This window comes from Phodopus roborovskii, unplaced genomic scaffold (genome assembly GCF_943737965.1).
Source record: "Phodopus roborovskii unplaced genomic scaffold, PHOROB, whole genome shotgun sequence".
NCBI lineage: Eukaryota > Metazoa > Chordata > Mammalia > Rodentia > Cricetidae > Phodopus > Phodopus roborovskii.
This window is the reverse complement of record NW_026126558.1, coordinates 3903418-3926498: the sequence shown is the minus strand read 5'-3', so window position 1 is coordinate 3926498 and position 23081 is coordinate 3903418. Positions and strand designations below refer to the sequence as shown.

Below are 23081 nucleotides of genomic sequence, written 5' to 3'. Positions count from 1 at the left end.
CACAGAGAGAGAGAGAGAGAGAGAGAGAGAGAGAGAGAGAGAGAGAGAGAGAGTGTCCAATGTTGACCTTTTTCAGTTTAGTGCTTTGTGCCATTTGAATGGGTTGATGTGGGCCCTGTGGCTTTTATTTACACTCCTGGTGACTAATATTATCCAATGTGTTTTCATATGTGGGTTGGCCATCTGCATATGGCCCTTTGTAAAAGGCCTAGTGAGTCTTTGTTGTGTTCAATGCTGTTATTTGTGTTAATTGTTGAGATGTAAAATTGAATCCTTTGTCAGTTGTCTGTAGTGAATGATCTGTCCCAGTTTGACTTGACCTCCTTTCCCCTCCTGTCTCTTCCCTTCCCCTCCCCTCTCTCCTCCTTTGCTTTCCCTTACCCACCCATCCCTATGTCTTCCCCCTTTTCTTTTTACATTTCTTTGCTTTTGACAATTTTATGTAGTCTAGGCTGGCTGAAGACTTGCTATATAACTAAAGCTGGCTTTGAATTCCTGATCCTCCTGCCTCCATCTTCCGAGTGCTGGGGTACCAGGTACACCATGCCAGCTTCCCTGCCTACCTTCTTTTATGTGCTGAAAGCGTATCAGCCCAATGAAGCCTATTTATTGTGGTTTTACCTTGATTGTTGTGGTCTGTGTCCTCTGCAAAGCTTTGCCTGTTCCAAAGCCAGTTAGTACCTTGCCTTTTCTTATTTCCTTCTTGTAGCTTCATAGTTTGAACTTTGTCTGAGTCCCATGTTTTACTCCTGATGTAATTTGTGTGTGGTCTTTTTATATATCAGGGTTCACACTGCCCACACATGAGTAACCTGTTGTCTTGACAACATCTATTGGGATGATTTTCTTTCCCTCATTGACTTGCTTTGTACTCAATTGGCTCTTGGAGGACTCACCCTCCTTGGACTTCTGTTGTAACCCATCAGCCAATATGCCTGTCTGCTTTCAGATGCACACAGTCCTGATTTATGGTAGTTATAGTTGGGGTCTTAAAATGTATACTGTTTGATTGCTCTGGCTTATCTAGACCTTTGCATTTCCGTTTACATTTTAGGATGTGCCCGTGCGTTTCTACCAAAGGGCCTCATGAAATTTTGATAGGAATTATATTAAATCTATGCATCAGTCTGGGGCAAATTGAAACCCTAGGAGTAGCAAGTTTTCCAGAGGACACTTATAGTTTAGCTTCACAATTATTTAAGTCTTATTTCCTCTCAGTAGGTTTCCAAAAGCAGTTTCCACATCTGCATAGGATGCTTTAAATTCCTCCCTACATACTTTTAGTCTTAAAATATGCTGTAAACTATATTTCAGAGAAATTGTCTCACAGTGGCCTGCTGCTGCTGTTAGATACACAGCCGATTCTTGTGTCTGACTTTGCTCCTTGCTGCACTCTGCTCACAATCTATTTTATTTGGTGCTTTATGGTTTTTCTTTCTTATGCACTCAGCCACCTGTGGTTCCTGCAGCCACCTGCAATTCAGGTGTTATTAGGATCATATTTCATAACACATTTATGCCAAATGTGCTCATTTATTTTTCATGTTGTTTTTGTTAGGGTCTCTGCTGCTGTGATAAAAACACTGACCAAAAGAACTTGGGGAGGAAAGGGTTTATTTGGCTTATAGGTCACAGTCCATTACTTAAGGAAGCCAGGGCTGGAATTCAGCAGGGATTAAAGCAGAGACCACAGAGGAGTACTGCTTAGTGGCTTGTTTCAGGATCCTGTTTGGCTACCTTTTTTCATAGAACCCAGGACACCCTGACTAGGGACAGCATCATCCACAGTTGGTTGTTGGGTCCACCTACATCAATTAGCAATCAAGAAAATGCCCACAGACACACCTACAGGCTGATTTGCTGAAGTAAATTCCTCAATTGAGGCTCACCCATCCCAGTTGTATTAAGAGCAGCCATTACATATGTCCATGCATTTTGATAAGGGGGGAGGAGTTTAATTTAGTTGCAGTCTAATTGCAAGGCCAGTACCTTTCTACCCTGCTGTGCTGTGTCAGCCCTTGGACATTGGGTATTGAGTGGAGTGATACCTGGGGTTTTCCCTGGTCCTGCTGGACATCTCTTGCTCATTTTCAGAGGCCCTGAAATGGCATCCCTTTCAGGTATCCCCAACCTTTTGATATTGCATCAGGATACTGTTGTCCCTAATATTCACATTCAAGAATCCCACAATTCACTTATAAATCCATCATGGATGGAAGAGGGGCTAAAAAGACCCCGCCCCCACTGGAGGAACCACTGATAGATGATGGCTGCTGAGGGAGGAAGAAACATTTTCCTTTGGGGACATGGATTCTGGTAGGTTGCTCGTGCCTTGGTGAATGGCCACCACACCCATGTGTGTGCACTAATGGGGGGGTATTAACAATAACAATGACAAAGAGACAGGAAGTTGGGAGGGAGGCAGGGTGCAGGCACTAGAAGGAGGTGAAAGGAGGGAGTCATGAATGGATAGGATCAATATGCATTGTATAACTGTGTGAAACTTTCAAGAGTACAAATACTATTGTAAATCACACATACACACACACACACACACACAATCTCCTTTTCTTCTGTCTCCCACCCTGTACTGCAGGAAGCCACTTCTGTACAGCCAAAGAACTCACAGAGGAGATTTGGGCACTGTCATCAGAGCGGGAAGGGCTAGAGTCGCTCCTGGGCAGGCTGCTGGCACTCAGCTCCAGGAGTGTCAGAAGGCTGGGCAGTGTCAAAGAAGACTACATCAGGTGCAGACAGGACCTGGCACTCCAAGAAGCCACCCACAGTGAGTAGCCCCCAGCCAGAGCCTTGGGACAAGTTAGTGATGATGTTATTGGATCGTGTGTCCAGATCACTTCACTGCACCTGGCGAGTTCATGGGGGACATTGTTGACAAGAGCCTTGGACAATGGAGTGGGGTCACCTGTCAGCATTTGCTTTGCTCTTCGAATGGGACAATTTCCATTCCTCTGAACTTTCCCATTTTCTGTTCTGCATTTGCTGATAAACATAGTGGCTGTGGCGCTTATACCCTGGGCACCCATCCTGAGATGAAGGTATCTCCCCTGGACCAGTCTCCTACCATGCAGGTCACAGGCTGATGCTGAGGGACTCTTCTATTGGGGTATCCTCTGAGGTTTGATTCTCTCCCCAGGAGGAAGGACAGAGGCCACTGGTGTCATCTGTGCCCAGATACTGGCACGCCAGAAGGGCTAACACATATATGCCCTGTGTTCCACGTAAGAATGGGTGCCATCTGAATGTTCCACAAATTGATGTCAGGGAAGATTAGTGTTCCAAGTCCAAACAAAGAAATGTAACTCCAGCTGGCAGAGGTTGGGCATGTCATTTTGAGATGAGCAAACTAGGTTTTAAAGTTATAGTGAATTGTGTGAGGTGTGGATGGCCAGCAGTCATGGTTTTTCTTGCCAGTGAAGCCTCAGCTGGCTCAACAGTTCAGAGCCGAGCACCATTCCCTTTAACTCTCTTAATTTCCTTTAAAACAAAAACACTTAGTTTTTATTTTCAAGTGGTGGTGGGGGTGCGCTTTGAGCATGCTAATGCAGTTCTTATGGAGGCCAGAAGAGGAGAAGAGGGCATCAGATCTCCTGGAGCTGGTGTTAGAGTTACCATGTGGATGCTGGAAAGAGAATTCAGGTCCTTTGCAAGAGCAGCCAGTGTTCTTTACCACTGAAATATTTCTCTGCCCTCCTTTTTTTTTTTAATTTCTTTACGATGTTTTAAAACTTGATTATTACTGTGAGTTGTTTACACTGAGGTCAGAGAGCAAATTTCAGGAGTCAAGTCTCTTTCTCCACTGTCGCACAGGTTTACCAAGCTTGCACAGGCCTATGCTCATCGAGCCATCTCACACATCCCAGACCTCCCTTCACTCTTAAAGGCCAAACATTTTATTTGTTTGTTTATTTTCCAAATATGCAGCCCATGCTGTGTGTGGAGTGTCCATAAGCACCGTATTGAGATGGGCTCCAGGCCCCCGCAGGCCCTGCAGACTGCCTTACTTCATTGGTGGGAGACTCAAGCAGGATGGATACCCAGCAGGCTTTTGCTGTTAATTTTTTTAAACCTATGAATAAGGAAAAATGAAATGTTTCATAGTGTTATCACTCAGCTTTTACACAAAATGAGCAAATGGATTCTAAGAATAAAGAAGATATAAACAGATTTGAATAGTGAGTGAGCTCTTGAAAGCCATTAATATCTTTTTTAACAAAAAAAAAAAAAAAAAAAAGCACGCCATGCAGTATTCTTGAATCTCATCATTGTTACTTCACTAAATAAAATATAAACAAGTGGAATGGGAGACTGTTACATGGGGTGACTCTAAATTGCAGATGGCTTGTGGTGGGGATCTGTGTGCTTCATGCTAGGATGATGCTGGGTCAGCCACCCTCTCCCTGTGTATTTTCTCACATGTGCTTGAGGCTGAAGCTCATTTTTAGCCAGTCTGAGGAGATGGGGATTTGGGTCACCCAAATGAACAATCCAGTGTTGGTAAGGACATGGGTAACAAAGATATAGAAAATTAATTTCTGGGGACTGGAGAACTAGTTTAATGGTTAAGAGTATTCACTACTCCTGCAGGGGACCTGAGGGGACCTTAGCTCTCATATTGTGTGGCTCCCAGGGATGTGACACCATCTTTTGACATCTATAGGTATCGAGCTCACATGTATACACATATAGAGACATACATACAACCACATAACTAGAATTAACATAAATCCTTGAAAAGAAAATAAATTTTCCTATTGGAATGCAATAAAACCAGCTTGTAGTCTGGGTTCAGCTGCTTTTGAACCTTGAGAATCAGCAAGTCAGAGGGGATCCTGTGTTCAATTTCAAATATAGCTCAAGCAAGAAGGAACAGGCAAATCTGTGTCTGTATAGGCATGGATGTACCACAACTCTTTAGTCTTAAATAAAATTCCTGTTTCTTAAGTCTTAATATTAAAAAAAAAAATGTGTGTGCATTGAGGGAGAGGGTTGTACCTGTGGTGAGTGCAGTGCCCTTGGGAACCAGAAGAGAGCTTTGGATCCCCTGGAGCTGAAGTTACAGGCAGTTTATGAAGCATCAGATGTGGGTGCTGAGAACTGAATTCAGTACATGTTTTTAATTGCTGTAACATCTATGCATCCCATAGATAAAATATCTTAAGATAAAACAGAAATGAGCACTATATAACATTGTGTTCATCTGTGTGTATGTTAGGTAGGCATACACATGTGAGTGGAGTCCAGAGGCCAACCTTGGCTGTCACTTCTTAGGCACCTTCTAACTTTGTTTTATTTTGAGATTTCCCCTAGCCTGGAACTTACCAATTTGGTTAGACTGGCTGATCAGAAAGCCCCAGGGGTTGTCCTATCTCTGCCTCAACAGGCCTGGGTTTACCAGTGTGCATTTCCACACCCAGCTTTTAATGTGGGCACTGGGAATTGAACCCAGGTCCTTGTACTTGCAAGGCAAAGCACTTTATTTTAATAAGCTATCTCTCCACCCCAATATACAGCATTAAAAATATCTGGTTTCCAACAATGGTTTTAAGGGTTGGAGAAAGCAGGGCTGGGGTGGATGAACAGCTCTTGATTTATTCTTCTGAGCCCCTTATTAGATGACACACATGTGGATGCCAGATCCAGCCAGGAGGCACAAAGATAGGACATAGCTGTCCCTGTCACAGCTCCCTGTAGGAATCTGCACATGCCTTCCTACTGCCACATTGTTGTGAACTTGACCTTGGTATGTGAGGGCAGTCAACTGCAAGGGTGATGAGAACTGTCCTTACCCTGGGCAGTCCAGTCATGTACCCTGAGAAGGTCTAAGGTTCTGCTTCTGTAGAAAAAGGCAAACATCTCTAGTCCAAGGACCAGTCAGCAGTGTTGCTCATACAGAGCTCTTAGTGGCCATCAGAGATGGACCAGCCTTTCTCACCATAGAGATGCCATTGTGTCTTCTGTCTCTGGGTAGCTAGTGAAGTCATTGAAAACAGAGGACTGCCTCTAAGTGTTACTGGGTTATCCCAGGACCCAGCGTGGTGACCTTGTGTCACAAGTCTTTGTTCACTTGAAGGGGCTGGGTAGTGGCATAAAGTGTTCTTTCTTTCTAATTTTGGACCGTAGGTACAGACCTTGGATCTCCTTTCCAAGCAGTGACAAGAGTGACTATTTTCTGGGTGATGATAACATGGTCTTATTTGGATATTTATTGTTTTGATTTGGTTTTTGTTTTTGTTTTGTTTTGTTTGTTTGTTTTGAGACAGGGTTTCTCTGTATTGCTTTGGAGACTGTCCTGGCACTCGCTCTATAGATCAGGTTGGCCTTGAATTCACAGAGATCTGTCTGCCTCTGCCTCCCGAGTGCTGGGACTAAAGGCATACTTCACCAATGCCTGGCTTTGCTTTAGTTTTTGAGACAGAGTCTTCAGTAGTTCAGATTGGCCTTTAACCTGATATGTAGTTGAGGATGATCTTGAACACCTGATCCTCCTTCATCTACTTCTTCAGGACTGGAATTAGAAGTAGAGGTGTGCAGGACCTAAAACCTAGTTTGTGCTGTGCTAGAACTGAACCCAGGACTTTGCACATGCCAACAAATCATTCTACCAGCCAAGCTGCATCCTTAGCCTTGATATGGTTATTCAGATTGGGGTGATGGGAAAGGGACAGAAACAACAATTTCAAGGGCAAAGGGAGGCAGACTTGGCCACTGCCTTTGAATCCCTAGGTTTCTGCTATGGTAATACACTCCTGTGAAGAGAAGAAGAAAGACTTTAGTTCTGAGACTGCAAGTCACACATTTAAATTCTGAGGAATGTTGAGTATAGTGGAGTAAAATGAAAAGCCAAATGGCTCCTGCATCCCCTGAATACTTACAGAAATTAACTAGCAGCCTTTCATTAATATGCATTTAATTTTTTTAATAAGGGAAGATGGGATGTAAAAAAATTAGTAACTGATTTTAGTTTTTTTTTTCCAGAAAAAGAACCTTAAGATTTATATAGCTGTTTCTCCATCTCCTGTGTATAACTTGATAATCTATATTGTACTTTATTAATATTGTTGATTTTATACTGGGACTTAGATATAAAGAAACCAATGTGGAGGGAAGAGATTTCATCACAGAGTAATCAGGGCTAGAATTTAAATAGGATATCATTAGCATGGTAATGCATTTCTCCCAGTTCTGCAGGCTGCCTGAGTAGATCTGGGTCCACAGCTGGTGAGCTTTTGGGACTCCCTGTTGGGAATCATTAGGTTCAGAAAGCAGTTTCCAGGGAGAAGGCTAAAGGGCAGGATTTTATATTTCTGGGCTGTTGGTCCACAACCTCCTGCTTAACTCTTTTTAAAGAACTGGGGAGGTAGAAAGCAGGTAGGGTAACACAAGGGCAGTGACTTGACAGTTTTCTACTGATGGTTTGGGGTTGACCAGATGTCCACATGGACAAGATCTGCATTTAGATTTGGATTCCCTCCTAAATTCTGAGCTTGAATTAGCCAACAGAAGGAAATGTGATGAACTGAAGAGATATGGGTTCTTTTTATTCTAATGTCCAAGGTGCAACCCTTACAGAGGTTTGTTTATATCTGTAGCTGTGATGTCTCACTTAGAGAACCCATGAATTTTACACTCTGCACATGTCAACTCAGCCCCTTCATACTCACCAGCTATCTTCAAGAGAAAACTCCAAGATAAATAGAACACAAGAATCAAACCTATCTTCTTCTCTAGGATGGAGGTTGGAGGAAACAGAACCTAGGAAATTAATCTAATAAGTGAAAAACTAAAAACACACAGAAGACAGTGTTAGTGTCACTGGTGACTTTGGAAGAGATATGGTTGTAGCAGGCTTTCTCTTGGGCCACCAACTCCCAAATTATGACACAGGGACTTATTACTAGTTATGAACGCTCAGATTTAGCTTAGGTTCATTTCTTGCTAGCTCTCTTACTTTTTAATTTTATTTAATTAACATTTCATTTATTTTAGATACTGATCACAGTTTCTCCTCCTCTCCTCCCATACCCCCTGAATTCCCATCTACCCCCTTCCTATCCGCCCACCTCTCCTCTGTCTCCATTCAGAAAGGGGCAGGTCTTCCATGGGCTTAAACAAAGCATGGTACATCAAGTTGAGGTAGGGCTGAGCTCCTCCCCCCTGCACAAAGGCTGGACAAGGTAATCCAGCATGGGGAACAGGTTCCCAAAAGCTCTTGCTAGCTCTTATAACTTATTTTAACCTGTTTCTCTTCATCTCTGTTTTGCCTTAGGACTTTTTACCTTCTTTTCATTCTATATGTTCTATTCTCACTGCTTGCTCTATGTCTGTCTGTCCCTCGGCTGGCTGGCCCTGAGCATCTCCCTCTCTGTTTCTCTCTCTTTCTCCCTCGTTCTCTCCTCTAATTCCTAGATTCCTCCTCCTACTTATTCTCTCTGCTCACCAATGCCACCTGTCCCTCTTCTGCCAAGCTATTGGCTGTTCAGCTTTTTATTAGACCAACCAGATACCTTAGGCAGGCAAGGTAAAACATGCATTTTTATATAATTAAACAAGTGAAGCACAGACAGATGTTATACATCTTTACATAGTTAAAGTAATATTCCACAACATATGATGTGATGAGCCTCCTAAAAAAACAAAAAAGACAGTTGACCTTAGCATCTGCCTGCCTCAAAAAACCCTAAAATCCCTCTGTTTTTATTGTATGTAACATCCCTTGGTGGTTTTGATTCAGTGGTTTTGATTAGTCTTCCTTGAATGTGTTTTTACTTGATATAGGACATACCATGTCCTATTTTTTTCTTTTCTTTTTTTTTTAGAGACAGGGTTTCTCTTTGTAGCCCTTGCTATCCTGGAACTCACTTGGTAGCTGTCCTGGAATTCAGAGATCTGCATGCCTCTGCCTTATGGGTGCTGGGATTAAGGATGTGTTCTGCCTTGCCTGGCTCCATGTTCTAGTTTTAGTCCTATTTCATTTGTTGTCCCTCTCATTCTCTTTCAATAGCACAAGGTTTTCAGGAAATACAGAGATAGAGAACATGGGATCAGGCAACACAGAGCCAGGGAACATGGAGCTAGGAAACCTAGAGCAAGAAAACATAGAGCCAGGAATATAGAGCCAGGGAACATGGAGTCAAAGATCATGGAGTCAGGAACATAGAGCCAGGAACATGGATCCAGGGAACACAGAGCTGGGGAATATGGATCCAGGAACACAAAAGCAAGTGAGGATGTAGACAGGCAAGGATCTCTCAAAGCCTACAGGGTCAAAGCTGGGTGACATTGAAAATGATTGGGATGAACAAAGTCTATATGGTGGTCAATCTTCATTGTCAAGTTACTGAGTCAGTTCCCTGTGTCCATATGTTATGACTCTGTGTTTCTTACTTCCATGATCTTTTAGTTGTATTTCCTTGCTGGGTATTCCCTAGTTCTGTGTGCCCTAGCTTCACATTCCCTGGGTTTGTGTGTTGCTGGAGTTTTCTTTCCAGCCTGGTCCTGCTGCTCTTCAGTCCCAAATAAACACAGAGACGCTATATTAATTATAAAAATGTTGACCAATGGCTAGGGCTTCTTAATGGCTAGCTCTCTCTTAATTATTAACCCATTTCTATTAATCTAATTATTTCCATGTGATCTTATCTTACCAGAGAAGAGTCTGAACCTGTTACTCCTTCCTTGGCTACATGGTATCTCCTTGCAGTCTCTCTCTGCCTACCTTTCCCAGAATTCTCCTTGACTCCTAGTCCTGCCTATCTTTCTGCCTCTATTGGCTAAACAGTGTTTTATTCATCAACCAATAAGAGAAAACATACATACAGAAGGCTATCCCCCATCATCTGTGTTCCCTGGTTCCATGTTCCTGTACAATGCATTAGCTCCTCTCCACCCCGCTCCCATGGGACTGCATGATGGTTTTGGTGTATGACACACCAAACTGAAGTGCACAGCTGTGTGACAGTCACTTTGTTTAGAGGAGTAGCTTGGCTTTATGCTGTAGGGTGTCTCTTACACATCTGCTAGATCTTCAGTTTCACAGATTGTTCTTGGCAATCATACAAATGGCCTGGGCTTGGGGAAACTGCAGAGGGCCCTGGCACATTCACACGCTCATGTTGCTGAGAAGGTTCTAGCAGAGGTCCGTGCTTCTCAGAGGACAGTTCACTGCTGGGTTTGGGTCAGGTTACCTAGGTATGGGAACTGTAGCACACACTGCAGATCTTGTCACACTCTTTGATCACTGTTGTCTTGAATCCCATCCCAGTCAAACAGCTTCAGAAGTATGGTTCATAATTCTAATATAGCTAATGATTTTACTCCAATGGATTCTAGAATTTAGGTGGAAACAACCCTGTTCTATGACTGGTAATGTCTCTTGTCCTCTTGTCTGGCTCCTCACAGGCCTTTTCCTCCATTGCTCTTCATTGTGTTTCCATTTGCATTTCTGGGTGCCTTGCGTGTGCACAGAGGAGTTAGAGCTAGTGTGGATTTAGTTCTTAGAGAAGGAACAGTCTCTGATATGTCACAATCCCTCTTTAGTAGCATCCCCTCTCTCACCTCCTCTGAGAAGCAGGCATTTTGCCAGTGTTGGACACACATATAATCACTTTACCCCTGGACCACTAACACCGCTGGCTCTGATGGGAGAGCTGTTTCATACACAGGGAAACTGATAGATAGAGGATTGCATCCTGTGGTCCCACAGGAAGAGGCCTGAGTGGGAATCCATTGCATCTAAGCTTTCACCTTGACATAGGGTTTTGCTTGCTTGGGTTCCTAATATGAGCGGTTCGTCCCTCAATCTCACCACCATGGCTGAGTTGAAGTAGGATGCTGTGGAAGCCTGGCGATGGCCAGAAGCCCACTGAAGGGCCTGGCATTTGTTGACTATGTTGCACAGGAAACTGCTGACACTACCTTAATGAACCTAATCCCTCCTTCAGTAAGTGTGAGGAAGGGCTTTTCTCATGCTATCTCTGCCGTCAAAGTACAGGGGAGGAGAGATGCACGCATCTTCTGGCTGGCAAAACACTGATCTTGCTTTTCCTGTTATCGTTTCCTGTTCACTTCACTAGAGCCTTAAAGCAGTATTTCGTGGTCATAGAGATTTTTTTTCTTCCAAAACTGTGCTCTGATCACCTGGGTTGATGGCATATATGGCCATAGAAGCTGAATGAGAGGTCTCATGAAATGGCAGGCACAAATTTTCTGTTTTTTAAGGCTGGTAGACAGGATAGTCTATGAAACTGTCATTGGCTTCTATGTAGACAAAATTGATTCTCATGAGCTTCCCACCTGTGCTCAGATGACAAAGGGCATTTGGTGTGGAGCCAAAGAGCCCTTCCCAGTCTGTGTGGACATAGGCATGAGATGCTGCTGGACCCTGCAGCAGGGGACCAGCTTCTGTCTTAATCTATCACCATGGCTCTTCCCTCTTCTTCTGGAGTATTCTGTTATCTGTAGCTCCCATCACCTACTCCTTACATCCTTCTGACTCAATTTTGATCACTCCCCCTTTACAAATAGTGCACTACATCCCCTGTGGTGTCTTTTACTGACCCCAGGAGTCTACACAGGACCAACCCTGTCCCCGTCCCCGTCCTCCTTGCCTACATTTGCAACTCATGTCTTCTGGTTTCAGGCCTGGTTCTGAAAGGGTAGTCATTATCCTGCCTTCAGGCTCCATGACTGTTCATTCCGTTCTGCCATGTTTAATGGGATCCTTAATGGTATCTATGAAGAAGCCTACAGACTATAAATAAACATCCCTCTCTGGTATTAAAAGGATTTTGTACAATATAAAATTTAGAGCACATTTTTTTTTTGCAAGAAGAGCTCTGACATTAATATTCATAGCAAGCCCCAAAGTGGAAACTATTCTATCTTAGCATAATGAGTTTACAGTATGTTTCAAAGTCAGTTGCAACTGTGCTCTTTGCCATGACAATTAGAAAGGTCATCTTGTTTTGCAGGCTCTATTACAGCTGTAAACCAGCTTGTGGCTGTCACTGTGAAACATATTAGGCCACCTGTGCACAAATACAAGAGGGAGACAGACTTCTACCTCGGAAGTTGTTCCTGTCTAATGGCCAAACCTGAACTTGCCTTGGATGGTACAAGGACAGAGAAACTTCTAAACTTAATTCTCCTGTCTTTTCATTGATTAATTTGTTTGAGTCCTATAAAGTTAGATATAATGAGGTCCCTAGGCATGGGACAGAGAAACTTGACATTAAGACACCCATGTATTTCTGATCCCTCTGTTTTTCTGTGTCGCTTAGAAAACCAGTTATCTACATTGACATGTAGAAATGTTATTGTATTTGATCCCCATGGAGAACTTTGATGCAGGGATGGGGAGGGGAGATAGCTTCAGGAAAGTAGATTTTCTATGGAGCCTGTAGAGATGTGGAGGGGCTGGTGTCAGGATGGTGGGCTTGCATATATATCATGTGATGTTTTACTCTTTTGGCTTTTTGAGGGGCCTACCACCCAGCTCCCAAATAAATCACACACAGAGGCTTCTTTTTAGTTATAAATGCCTGGCCTTCGCTTGGCTTGTTTCTTGCCAGCTTTTCTTAACTTTAAATCATCCGGACTACCTTTTGCCTCTGGGATTTTTCCTTTTCTTCTAGATATCTTACTTTCACTCTTACTTTGTGGCTGTCTGGGCAGCTGGGTGGCAGGGTGGCTGGGTGGCTGGATGTCTGGGTGTCTGGATATCTGGGTGTCTGGATGTCTGGATGTCTGGGTGTCTGGATGTCTGGATGTCTGGATGTCTGGATGTCTGGGTGGCTGGGCAGTTGGGCAGCTGGGCAGCTGGCCCCCGATTTCTTCCTCCCCTTTTTCTCCTGTTGCTCTTCTTCTCTCATTTCTCCTCCTATTTATCCTCTCTGCCTGCCAGCCCACCTATCCTTGCTCCTGCCTCACTATTGGCTGTTCAGCTCTTTATTAAACCATCATGTGTTTTAAACAGGCATAGGAACATAGCTTCACGGAGTTAAACAAATGCAGCATAAAGAATTCATACACCTTAAAATAATATTCTACCACACATATAGAACTTCTAGAGGGCACATTTATCCTGCAAGCAAGACTTCCAGGGAGATGAAAGAAGCCAGTGGGAACATGTATGGCCAGTGGCTGATATGGGGAAGCATGGTGGTCAGTCTGGTTTGGCAGTACACATCCATTGCCACGCTGAGGATCAGTAGCTGAATCCCCCTCTGTACTAGCTACTTTTCCCATTTCTGTTACCAAACTCCTGACTAGAAAATACTTATGGGCTTTTGAAAGATGGAAACAACATCCAGGCCCAGTCTCCCAGAATGTGCAGGGAATAAACTGGACAAAGTCTGATAACAGCTCAGGACGTGGGTGATGCCTGAATACTGCTAGCTTTCATAGCAGAGTTAAACAGGGAACATCACAAAACAGGGAGAGCAAATCCCTAGTCCATCCTGGCTGTATTTGCTGTGAGGGGGAGGGAGGAAGGGACAGCTCTCCTGTCTCTAAGAACTTGCAAAAGGACATTATATTGGAACTGTTTCAAAAAGAGGGGATCTCCTATTTAAAAGGAACACAGTAGGATTGTGGGTGACCTCAGAGTTTTCTGATATGCTTTCCTTCCAGAGTGATCTGAGATCTGAGCTCTTTGCTGTCTGTGTCAGCCTTCAAAGATCCAGGACCCACCAAAAGATAGCCTAGTGTCTCAGTGCTGGGTTTCTTGAAGCTGCCAGTGTCACCTCATGTCTCAGACACCCTTTCAGGGAAACTGGCTTTGGCAGCATGTGGAGGTCACAGTCAGGTCATCAGTGCTTGCCAAGAATGCATGTCTATAGAGATCTCTGTCTGGGACTTCTAGAGGGGCCCCACAACCCACAGGACCAGCGCTCACGCAGCCTCCATCAGCAGCATCCCCCCACCCCCAGTCCCTTCTCCACATCAGTGGCTGTCACTGTAAATGTCCTTACTCATCTATAGCATTGGATTACAAGAGCCAGAGTCTACTTTTGATCTGTCTTCTCCCAAGGCAATCTTAAGCCCCTAATAACCCTTCTATGGATGGGTCCTTGTTGTGCCCATATTTACTGAGGTTGTGATTCACTTCTCAGTGCTATGTCCCCACTGACATAGCCCATGCAGGTGACTACCTCCATACCCAGCCTTTTGTGTCATTGTGGCCAAATAGAAAGGAAACAATGGAAGAGGATTGATTTGGGCTCTTGATTTTGCAAGGTTCTGTCTGGCATGACAAGGAGGGTGAGTTAGAGAGCAGAACAGCTCACGGCAGGGCTGTCAGGAATCATGGGGGACATAGGAAGGGGCTGAGGGAGCTAGAGCACGTAAGGGCACACTCCAGGGACCAGTCCCACCATTACAAAGGCTGAAAAGGAGAGATTGGGGTATTGTTTTTGGAGCCAGTTGCACCATCACCCTTGTTGGGAAAAAGACTAGTGTGGGGAGCTTGTTCTCTGAGCTCAAGGCCAGCCTGGGGCATTTCCCAAGGAGGAAGCTGCAGCTCTGACTTCACAGAGTGAAAATTAGTGATTCAGAAACTTCCCAGCTAGAAAGTGATAGGATATGATCCATCACCAGCCTGCTGACCTTCAAAGCCTCAATAGGGAACAATTTCAAATGATTTTACTTTTCTCCTTCTGGGAGTTGAACTTAGGTCATCGGGCTTTGCAGCAAGTGCCTTTACCTTCTTACCCATCTCCCTGACCCCCTTGTATCGTTAAACCACCAGTCTTACAGGCCCCTTGCTTATGCAATCTTTATTTTCATCACCAGGAGATTGCTTTATGGGGGAGGTATCCTGAGGAGGTGATATTGTTTTTCTATTCTTTATTTGATATATTCACAAAGGGAGGTGAGTCTCCAATTTGTGGCTCAATTTGAAATCTGAAAAATCTATAGCTGTCTGTCCTTGCTGAACATTTTTCACCTGTACATTCAATAAAGATTCTATATGCTACATCAGTGCTTAATTTGCTGGAATGTCCCAACCAAATCACCGTAGCAGTGTGGTGATCTGAAATGCCCTTAGTGGGTAAGTGCTGTGCCTGTGGGCTGGCCAGCTCCCAGGCTGCTCTGCTCTCTGGCTTTTGTGCTCACAGCTTTGTTTGTGACTTGGCTCCACACATGCTGAGGCTTCAGGGAATAGAAACTCATACAAATATTTGTTGAGCTGAGTGAGCAACTGTGGGAGGGGAGATGAGCTGTTCCATGCATATGGAAATCTTTGAGCTCTGGGCTGGACAGCATCTTCACCTGATCTGGAGTATGGAAATCTGATAGTCCCTGTGATGTGTAAGATAAAGCATCTCAGGGACTCCCTGCAGTGGAGAGGAGGGGAGGAGCCTGAGAGTGGCTGACTCTCCTTCACTCTGCATCTCTATGTTGCTGGGTGTCAATCATGATGCTGTGGAAAGATCATCATTTGAAATCTACAGTCGTTGATCTTGGGTTGTGTTTACTGACATACTCTTCCAGCTCTGGCAGCCCCCGTAAGCATCATGAGTTCACACTGTCCTTCATCCATGCCCAGGAACCCTCTGCAGAGCCTGTAAGTCCTTGCTACAGCATGGCTGGGGAATGGCTGTCCCTTTGTAAGCAATCACCTGGTTCTACTCAGGAAGGAAATGATGTCACAGGTTCCTTTCTGCTTCTTGGACTTGGTGTTCTCCATCTTTCTGGCAAATGCCAGAGAGAAACAAGTTCAAAGAAGAGTGTTTATTTTGGTTCCGGGTTATTTCATTGTCTCTGGGCCTTTGAGGAGGCAGAACCATCATGGTGGAAGGATGCAGAATATAGCTATGCACCCCATGTATCCAAGAAGCAGAGAGCATAAGCAGAGGAAGCCAGAGCCATACTTCTAGTGATTGCCTTCCTCTAACCAGGCCCCGCCTTCCACAGCCCTGCCATCTGCCAGTCATCTATTCAGATTCTGAAGCCATGGATGGATTAAACCACTGAGTCCTCGAGTTGTAGTCACCTCTAGAAAGACCCTCATAGCTGTATAGCCAGGAGTGTGCTTTACTAATCACTTAGGCATCTCTCCATACAATCAAGCTGACACTATGATTAAATAATACAGAGGGCAGGAGAATCCAATGTCTCCATGGTGTGAGGACCAGATTTCAGGTTCAAACTTGCCTTCTCAATGAAAGCTCAGCTCCTACCATCTTCTTGTTCACACTGACTCCATCTGACATGGACACATTCCCACTAACAATTTGTTTAAAATTTTTATATTTGATCTTTTACACTGTTGTCATTTATGGAACCCAAATCTGTGTGGAGAGCCACCACCACCTGGGAGTCACACTGGATGGGTTTAGTCTGAGTATTGTCCGCATGCCATTTGCTGCTCGGCCTTGGTTTCTTCACAGCAAAGGTATAGCCTGTAGTAGATATTCCATAAGGACTTGCCAGTTGTCTGGGTGCTTCTGAGAATGAAATCTATATGGTATAGTTTCATTACTACAACAAAATATCAGATTAAGTAACTTAAAAGGAGAGGATCGCTTTTGGTTCATGGTTTCAGAGGATTTGGCCCATGTCAGTGGACTCCATTGTTCCTAGGCCTGTAGTGAGGTCACATATGGTGGAAGGGCATGGCAGAGCAGAACTGCTCACCTCAAGGTGACTGGGAACTAGAGAGGCTGTTGTAAAGCACCGTTCTCTGTACCAGTCCATCATCCCCATGAGATCAACTGTAGATACTTGTGACCACTGACATTCCTCCTAGAAGGAGAGGGTGAGGAGAGTTACTGGGCCTTTCCTTCTAGACATCTGAATGCAATCCTGTCTTAATTATTCATGACTTTGGGAGTCTCAGGGAGAGGCTAGATTATATAGGCAAGGAAGAGGGTCATAGGTTCCATCTAGGTGGCTGTTGAAAAGCTACTATCCATGTTGAGTGAAGACTTTCCAATATGGCTGCTTTGGGGCCACTCACACACTGAAGTAAGCCTAAGAAATTCACTGGCTCCCCAAGAACTGTACTGTGGTTTGCTGATGGGACTTTTGAGGAGGGGTAGAGATTGCTCACATTATCCCAGAGAAGGATTTTAGCAACAGAGAGAGATAGGAAGAGGACAGGGACACGATCCCCTTCAAAGATAGTCCCCTTGTGACCCACCTTCCACCAACCAAGCAACACTGTCATTCTCCACCACCTTTCAATAATCATTAAGCAATTGCCTCATCAGTGGGTTGATCCAAGGTCTCATGACCCAGTCACTTCTAAAATCCCCATCCGTTGGTCCATTAACACACAGGTTAACTAGAAACCCCTGACTGCTAGGGGAAATCTTGGCCTTGGCTGAGCTCTGGTCTGTTTCCTCCTAGAGTTAACCCAGCCGGAATGTGGGGAGTGATTCCTCACTTTTAGAAGCAGACAGGCCACACCACATGGAGGAAGAACAAGGGTCAGGTCTCAACAACATGGCTTCTACAGCTGTTTTGTCTAAGAACTATTGGGAAGGTATATTCCCAGCACCTACCATATCTCACCTTGGAATCTGGCTCCTCCTAAGGTGCTGGGACACAGAGATTGATGGCAGTGTGCTCAGCTCTATGCCTGGTTGAGTACCAGGGGAGATTAATTTGGGCCACCTGCAGTGCTAAAGGCAGTTGTTGAACAAATCTGTCGAATAGCAGAGCAACCAACAGCTTGTGTCAATTGTGTTGCTTCAGTACTAAGTGGAATGACTCAGTAATTCAGTCGCCTTGAGATGTGGCCCCACCAACTTCTGTGTGAATGTGGATACAGGTGTGAGTTGATCAAGTGTGGGATCAAGGGCAGAGACCTGCTGTTGTAAGCTATAAAAGGCTGGTGATACTACTGAATTCCATGTCCACCTGAGTGTGAGACATGTTTCACACCTGTGCTGTGAAAATCAATAGGGAAGGGCTTTTTGAGAACGACTGAGTTGCCTTTTACCATTTCATGTTTACAGAATAAATGGACTTTTCATAGATCCAAGGCTTACAGCAGAAGTCTTCCAAAGGTGGGAAGAATCTGACATCTCATAGATTTTTCTAGTTTACAAAAAGGGTTAAAGACTTTGGTAGCCATAGACATCCAGCATGGCACTAGAAGAAGAGAGGACTTTGTGTGTCAGAGGAGAGGGATGCTTTCAGACAGGGGCAGGACAGTCTTCCAGAAAGACTTTGGGAAAACAAGGTCCGGTTTCTGTCCCCATTGCTCTGCCACTGCATTTTTGCCAAATGAAGGCACCAGACTCATCTGTACCTTTAGGCCTCTCAGTGTTATGTGCTCCCCCCATTCCTGCTCTCCTGGCTTTGAAGGAGACCCATTTCCCTACCCTGCATCCAACCTTTGAATTCAGTTATGTCTTTCTAAGCGAAGGCAGCTTCTTCCACTTGAGCTAGGGGTAACTACAAACATGAGTCTGGCAAGCCATGCCTGACCACTTACCAGATGCTTCTTGGGCAAAAGCTCTGAAAAAAATTCTGAATCTCACTGTTTTTGCCTCTGAGTTAAACAAAGTTTCCTTGTTTTTCTTTATCTAAATAAGTATTCAACTTAATTTTCTTTTGTTCCTGCAAATGTCATCACAGACAAGTTCAAAGGACAACTTCACTGCAGGTCCTCCCTCGGTCCCTCAGATCCCCTAGGGACCTAGTGAACATTTGCCCAGGCATGCTGCTTTTGGAAATGTATCATCCTATTCAGCAGCATTTGTAAAGTCATAGCTGTAATTGTCTTAACATGGTTTGTGACATGGGATGGTGATGTGACAGCTGCATCCCTGCCTGTCATTCACTCCCCCAGCCACAGGAGTATTTGGAGAGCTGTGTGAATATTGTTTAGCTTGTGTTCCACCTGGGTGGTAGTCACTAATGGTCTCATTGTGGGGAAACCGAGGCCGTGTGAGGGAAACACACCCATACACGTAGTGCATGGATGACAGCTAGTATTTGCAGGTTTTCCCATCTGCAGCAGACACATTCTTTGCATGTGATATAGGCTGTCAGCTTATTTGGTGAGGGAGCAGTATGAGACAAACACCCACTTGATTAGGAGGTCGTAAAAGACAAATACCTCTTCATTAGCTTAGAGAAGGGCTTCCCATCATCACAGCATGTACAAAGTTCATATCAAAGTCCCCTCGGGGTCTGCAGGCTCATTGCCAAAAAATACCAGACTAATAAGAATTCCATTGTGATTGACATCATTTATAAAACTTTTTAATGAAAATATAGTTTCATGTCAAACTCAGATAAATTTGGACTTTTAATAAGATGGTAGGGTCTCTTCCAGACCCTTTGGGTACATTGAGCTCATAAAGCTGTCAGGGGGCAGATCGCCATGCCTTTCCTGCACTGGTCTTTACCATTTCATCATCTTTGTAATGAGTCTTTTGGTCCTCATCTTCAAAAGAGTAGAAGGACTAAGCAGCCAGGCCCTTCTTGTCCCTGGAGATGCAACTGCAGAGAGAGGATGTGCCTGGATGAGAAGAAGGCTGAGTGCACAATCAGGTGTGGTAACACATGTCTGAACTCCCCAACTGGGAGAGATGAAAGGATCTTGAATTCCAGGCCAGCCTGAACACACACACACACACACACACACACACACACACACACACACACACACTGAGAGAGAGAGAGAGAGAGAGAGAGAGAGAGAGAGAGAGAGAGAGAGAGAGAGGCTGGGGAGATACCTCAGTGGGCAAAGGGCTAGTTGCACAGACATGATCAGAACTTTAATGACTGGGGAAATGGGGACAGGTGGTACACATGTATATGTTTGCATACAGAGGCCAGCGGGCCTCAGTTGTCATTTCTCAGGTACCACCCACCTTGGTTTTGGCCACAGTCTCTCTTACTGACCTTGAATTTGAAAAGTTAGGCTAGGTTAGTTGGCCAGCAAGCCTCAAGGGACAGCTCTGGGCCACAGGGACTTGTAGAGGATAGGAGGGTTAGTACTCCATTGCTCTGGAAACAGATTCACAAGCCATACTTGTTTGATTTGGGGGTGCAAGTGTCATGTCTTCTGAAAGTGACCAAGATCAACATTTAGCTCCCTTCATCCTACCCCGTCTTGGGCTGTCATGTTGCCGTCTCCATGACAACAGGGTACCCATCTGTTCTGGACCACCAGTCTCAGTCACGTGTGACACTCAGTACCATCCACACAGTGTCCTGCCACTCCTCAACACTCTACTTCTTTGGACTGGACATTTCTCACCTGTGAAATGAGAAATTTGAATTAATCAGATGTACTTTCTGACATCAAGTAGAAACTTAAATCTTGATTTACTTAGAAAAAGTACTAAAATTATAATGAATGACAGAAAGCATGTCTTAGGAGGTTCCAGTCATGTTCAAAGTCCTGGACATCTAATTTGTACTACGATCTTAGTTCATGAGTACTGTGACACTGAACCCTGGACAGATGGGCTACTCACCACAGCAGGCGTGGCCCTTCTCAGACAGTATAAGAGGTATGAAGAGAAGTGATGGCATACTAGAGAGAGAAAACATCTCTCTGGCTGAGCTGTCACGCTGTGTATGAACTGGATTCCCCTGGTAACCCTAGTAAAGGGTTGTAATTAACTTGTAATTACAGCCAGAAGTCAGCTCTTAGAAGGCATGAGGAGCAGCGCCACCAGGGCTACGGCCACAAGAGGGCGCTGTGGCGAAGCCCACCAGTCGAGGCTCTCTACTGCGAGCCAGCTTAAGGGAAACTCGGGAAAGAGAGGGGCATTCTGGGACCTCGTCTGTCACCTTGAGAGGCCCAGTCTTTTTTTTTTTTTTTTTTTTTTTTCCTTCCCTGTAAAACACAGAATAAAATAACAGACACATCAGCACAGTTGCATGCCTTTTGAGCACCATCACCATCGTGGCTCTTGGCTCTGAGCAGTTGTTCCGGCTCATGTGCCCTCTGTCTATCTTACGGGGACACTTCAGGCATCTGTCTTCTTAACAGGAGATGGAGTTAGGCTTGATGGTGAGGGATATCTTATTTATGTCCTCTTTTAGAAGTGTACATTGCCTTTTCGCTTGTCTGGGTGGTGGTCAGCGGACCTTTCCATGTGGCCAGAAGCGAAAATTAAAGGAATGATTGATTAAGGTCTGGCCGATGCACCTGCTTGGCCCAGACCTGGGTCGATGCCTTTGGGTTCCCACGACCCTACAGAGTGATTGGAGCTGTGTCTAAAGGTAATAATAGAGGGACGAACAAGGTACTCAGGAGAGGCTGAAAGCTCCTGTGCCAGCTGTGGGAAGCCCTGCACTGTTTTAATTAATTAGGCTGCCAGCAGAGCTGTGGGACAGGAAGAATTTATCTCCAAGCCTTGAGTCTCAGGCACTCAGCCCTGTAACTCATGGTTATTGTTGTGTGACCCACGGCCTGGCTGCTTTTCTCTCTCATGTTGCTGTTAGGTTTTCTTAGAAAAAGTTACTTGTTTTATATTTGTGTGTGTGTGAGCGTGTGTGCGTCCGCGCGCGCGCGCGCGCGCATGTGTGTGTGTGTGTGTGTGTGTGTGTGTGTGTGCGCGCGCGCGCGCGTGTGTAGGAGTTCATGTGTCGTGAGACACACATGTGGAAGTTGGAGGACCCTTGTCTGTTGTCTCCTTTGATAATGTGTGTCCCTAGGGATCAAACTTGGATCATCAGGCTTGGCAACAGCTCTGAGCCATCCTGCTGACCCTAGGAACACAAGTTTTAAGTGCTCATAGATGATCATTAGTATTGAAGTGGGAATCCAGGTGAGGAAGCAATCAGAATAGAGGTGTGGCTTAGTAAAATGACTGGTCTTGTGGCCACCAGTCCTCCAATTGCCAACTTGGCTTAGAGTGTCTTTGGAAGGGGAACAGGAGGGTCCACCCACTGTCACAAAGTGTGTCAGCATGCTGTAGAGAGGGCGCTGTAGGGAGGGCGCTCCCACATTCACTGCATTCTAAAGCCACATGTGGCTTTAGAAGCCACATGTGGCTGAGATTAAGATAGGACAAAAATCAAACTGTGGAAGCCCCGCATCCCAGGGAGCAGAGCATTTTGAAGGCAGCCATGTGTAAGTGCCTGAGTTCCAGGAAGGGCAGGGGAATAGTTCCTAAGTCCCAGATCCTCTGCCTCTGTGTATTGCTTTGCTCAGGGCTTCTAGCCACCTCATGGATTATTTCACTGCTGGTACCTACTCCTCCTTTTTATTTTAGTTACGGTGGTGTGTCTCTCTGTGTGTGGGGGGGTGTCAGAGGACAGCTTTCAAGAGTTGGGTTTCTCCTTCCACCCCACAGCCACCCCATTGAAACACACTGTCTGGGGATGGAACTCAGATCCTCAATCTTGGTGGCAGGTACCTTTACCACTTTTTCCCATTCAGCCCCCTTTTTAATTCCTCTTGGTGTGTACCTTGAGTTTGTCTGGCCATGTTGAGTTCCCTGCAGTGGAGGGATTGGCTGACCCTGGCAGGGCTCCAGTCACAGTCCCAGAGCAGCTGGCAGCAGAATTGAGCCTCTGTTTTGCTCTTTGCAAAGGAGATGATGAAGAAAATAACACAAGATCAAGTCTGGGGCCTGTAGACTTGCCATGTACATGTTATTGAGATGAGCAAAGGGAATACTATAATTATTACTAATTGTTAATTATGATGATCAATTATTATTCATGATTAAGATGAAAACTGAGGTATACTGCCATAGACTGCATTCCTGAGTGGAAAGAGAAGATGGTATTTCTGGACCAATCATGGACCCTCTTCAGAATACTGGTAGAGAGAATGCTGACCTTGAGGAGGTGTGGTTGGGGCATGGGGCACTCCAAATGCCAGGCTGCTTAAATGGACATGTGTGGGAATGGGTGTGTGTCCATGTGCGTGCTATGTATGGTGTGTCTGTGTTGTGTGAGGTGTATCTATGTACAGTGATGGGGGGAAGTGTGTGGTGTGTGTGGTCATGGAGGTGATAAGGGATGCTAGACTGTTTTGGGTAACCCATTGGCATCTATTCAATGACATACTGCCTTTGCTTGCTGCTCCAGTAACCAAAAGAGAACTCCAGACAATCTGATGTAGGTTACATAGCTGT

At 44.9% G+C, this 23081-nt stretch overlaps 1 protein-coding gene across 1 annotated transcript in view; it reads left to right on the top strand.

Moving 5' to 3' along the window:
* Disc1 (DISC1 scaffold protein) overlaps positions 1-23081 on the top strand; it is a 168160-nt gene that overhangs the window by 65149 nt on the left and 79930 nt on the right. Inside the window, exon 8 of the mRNA XM_051201784.1 lies at positions 2597-2785. Coding sequence (XP_051057741.1) covers positions 2597-2785 — 189 coding nt within the window. The remainder of the gene's footprint in view (positions 1-2596; positions 2786-23081) is intronic.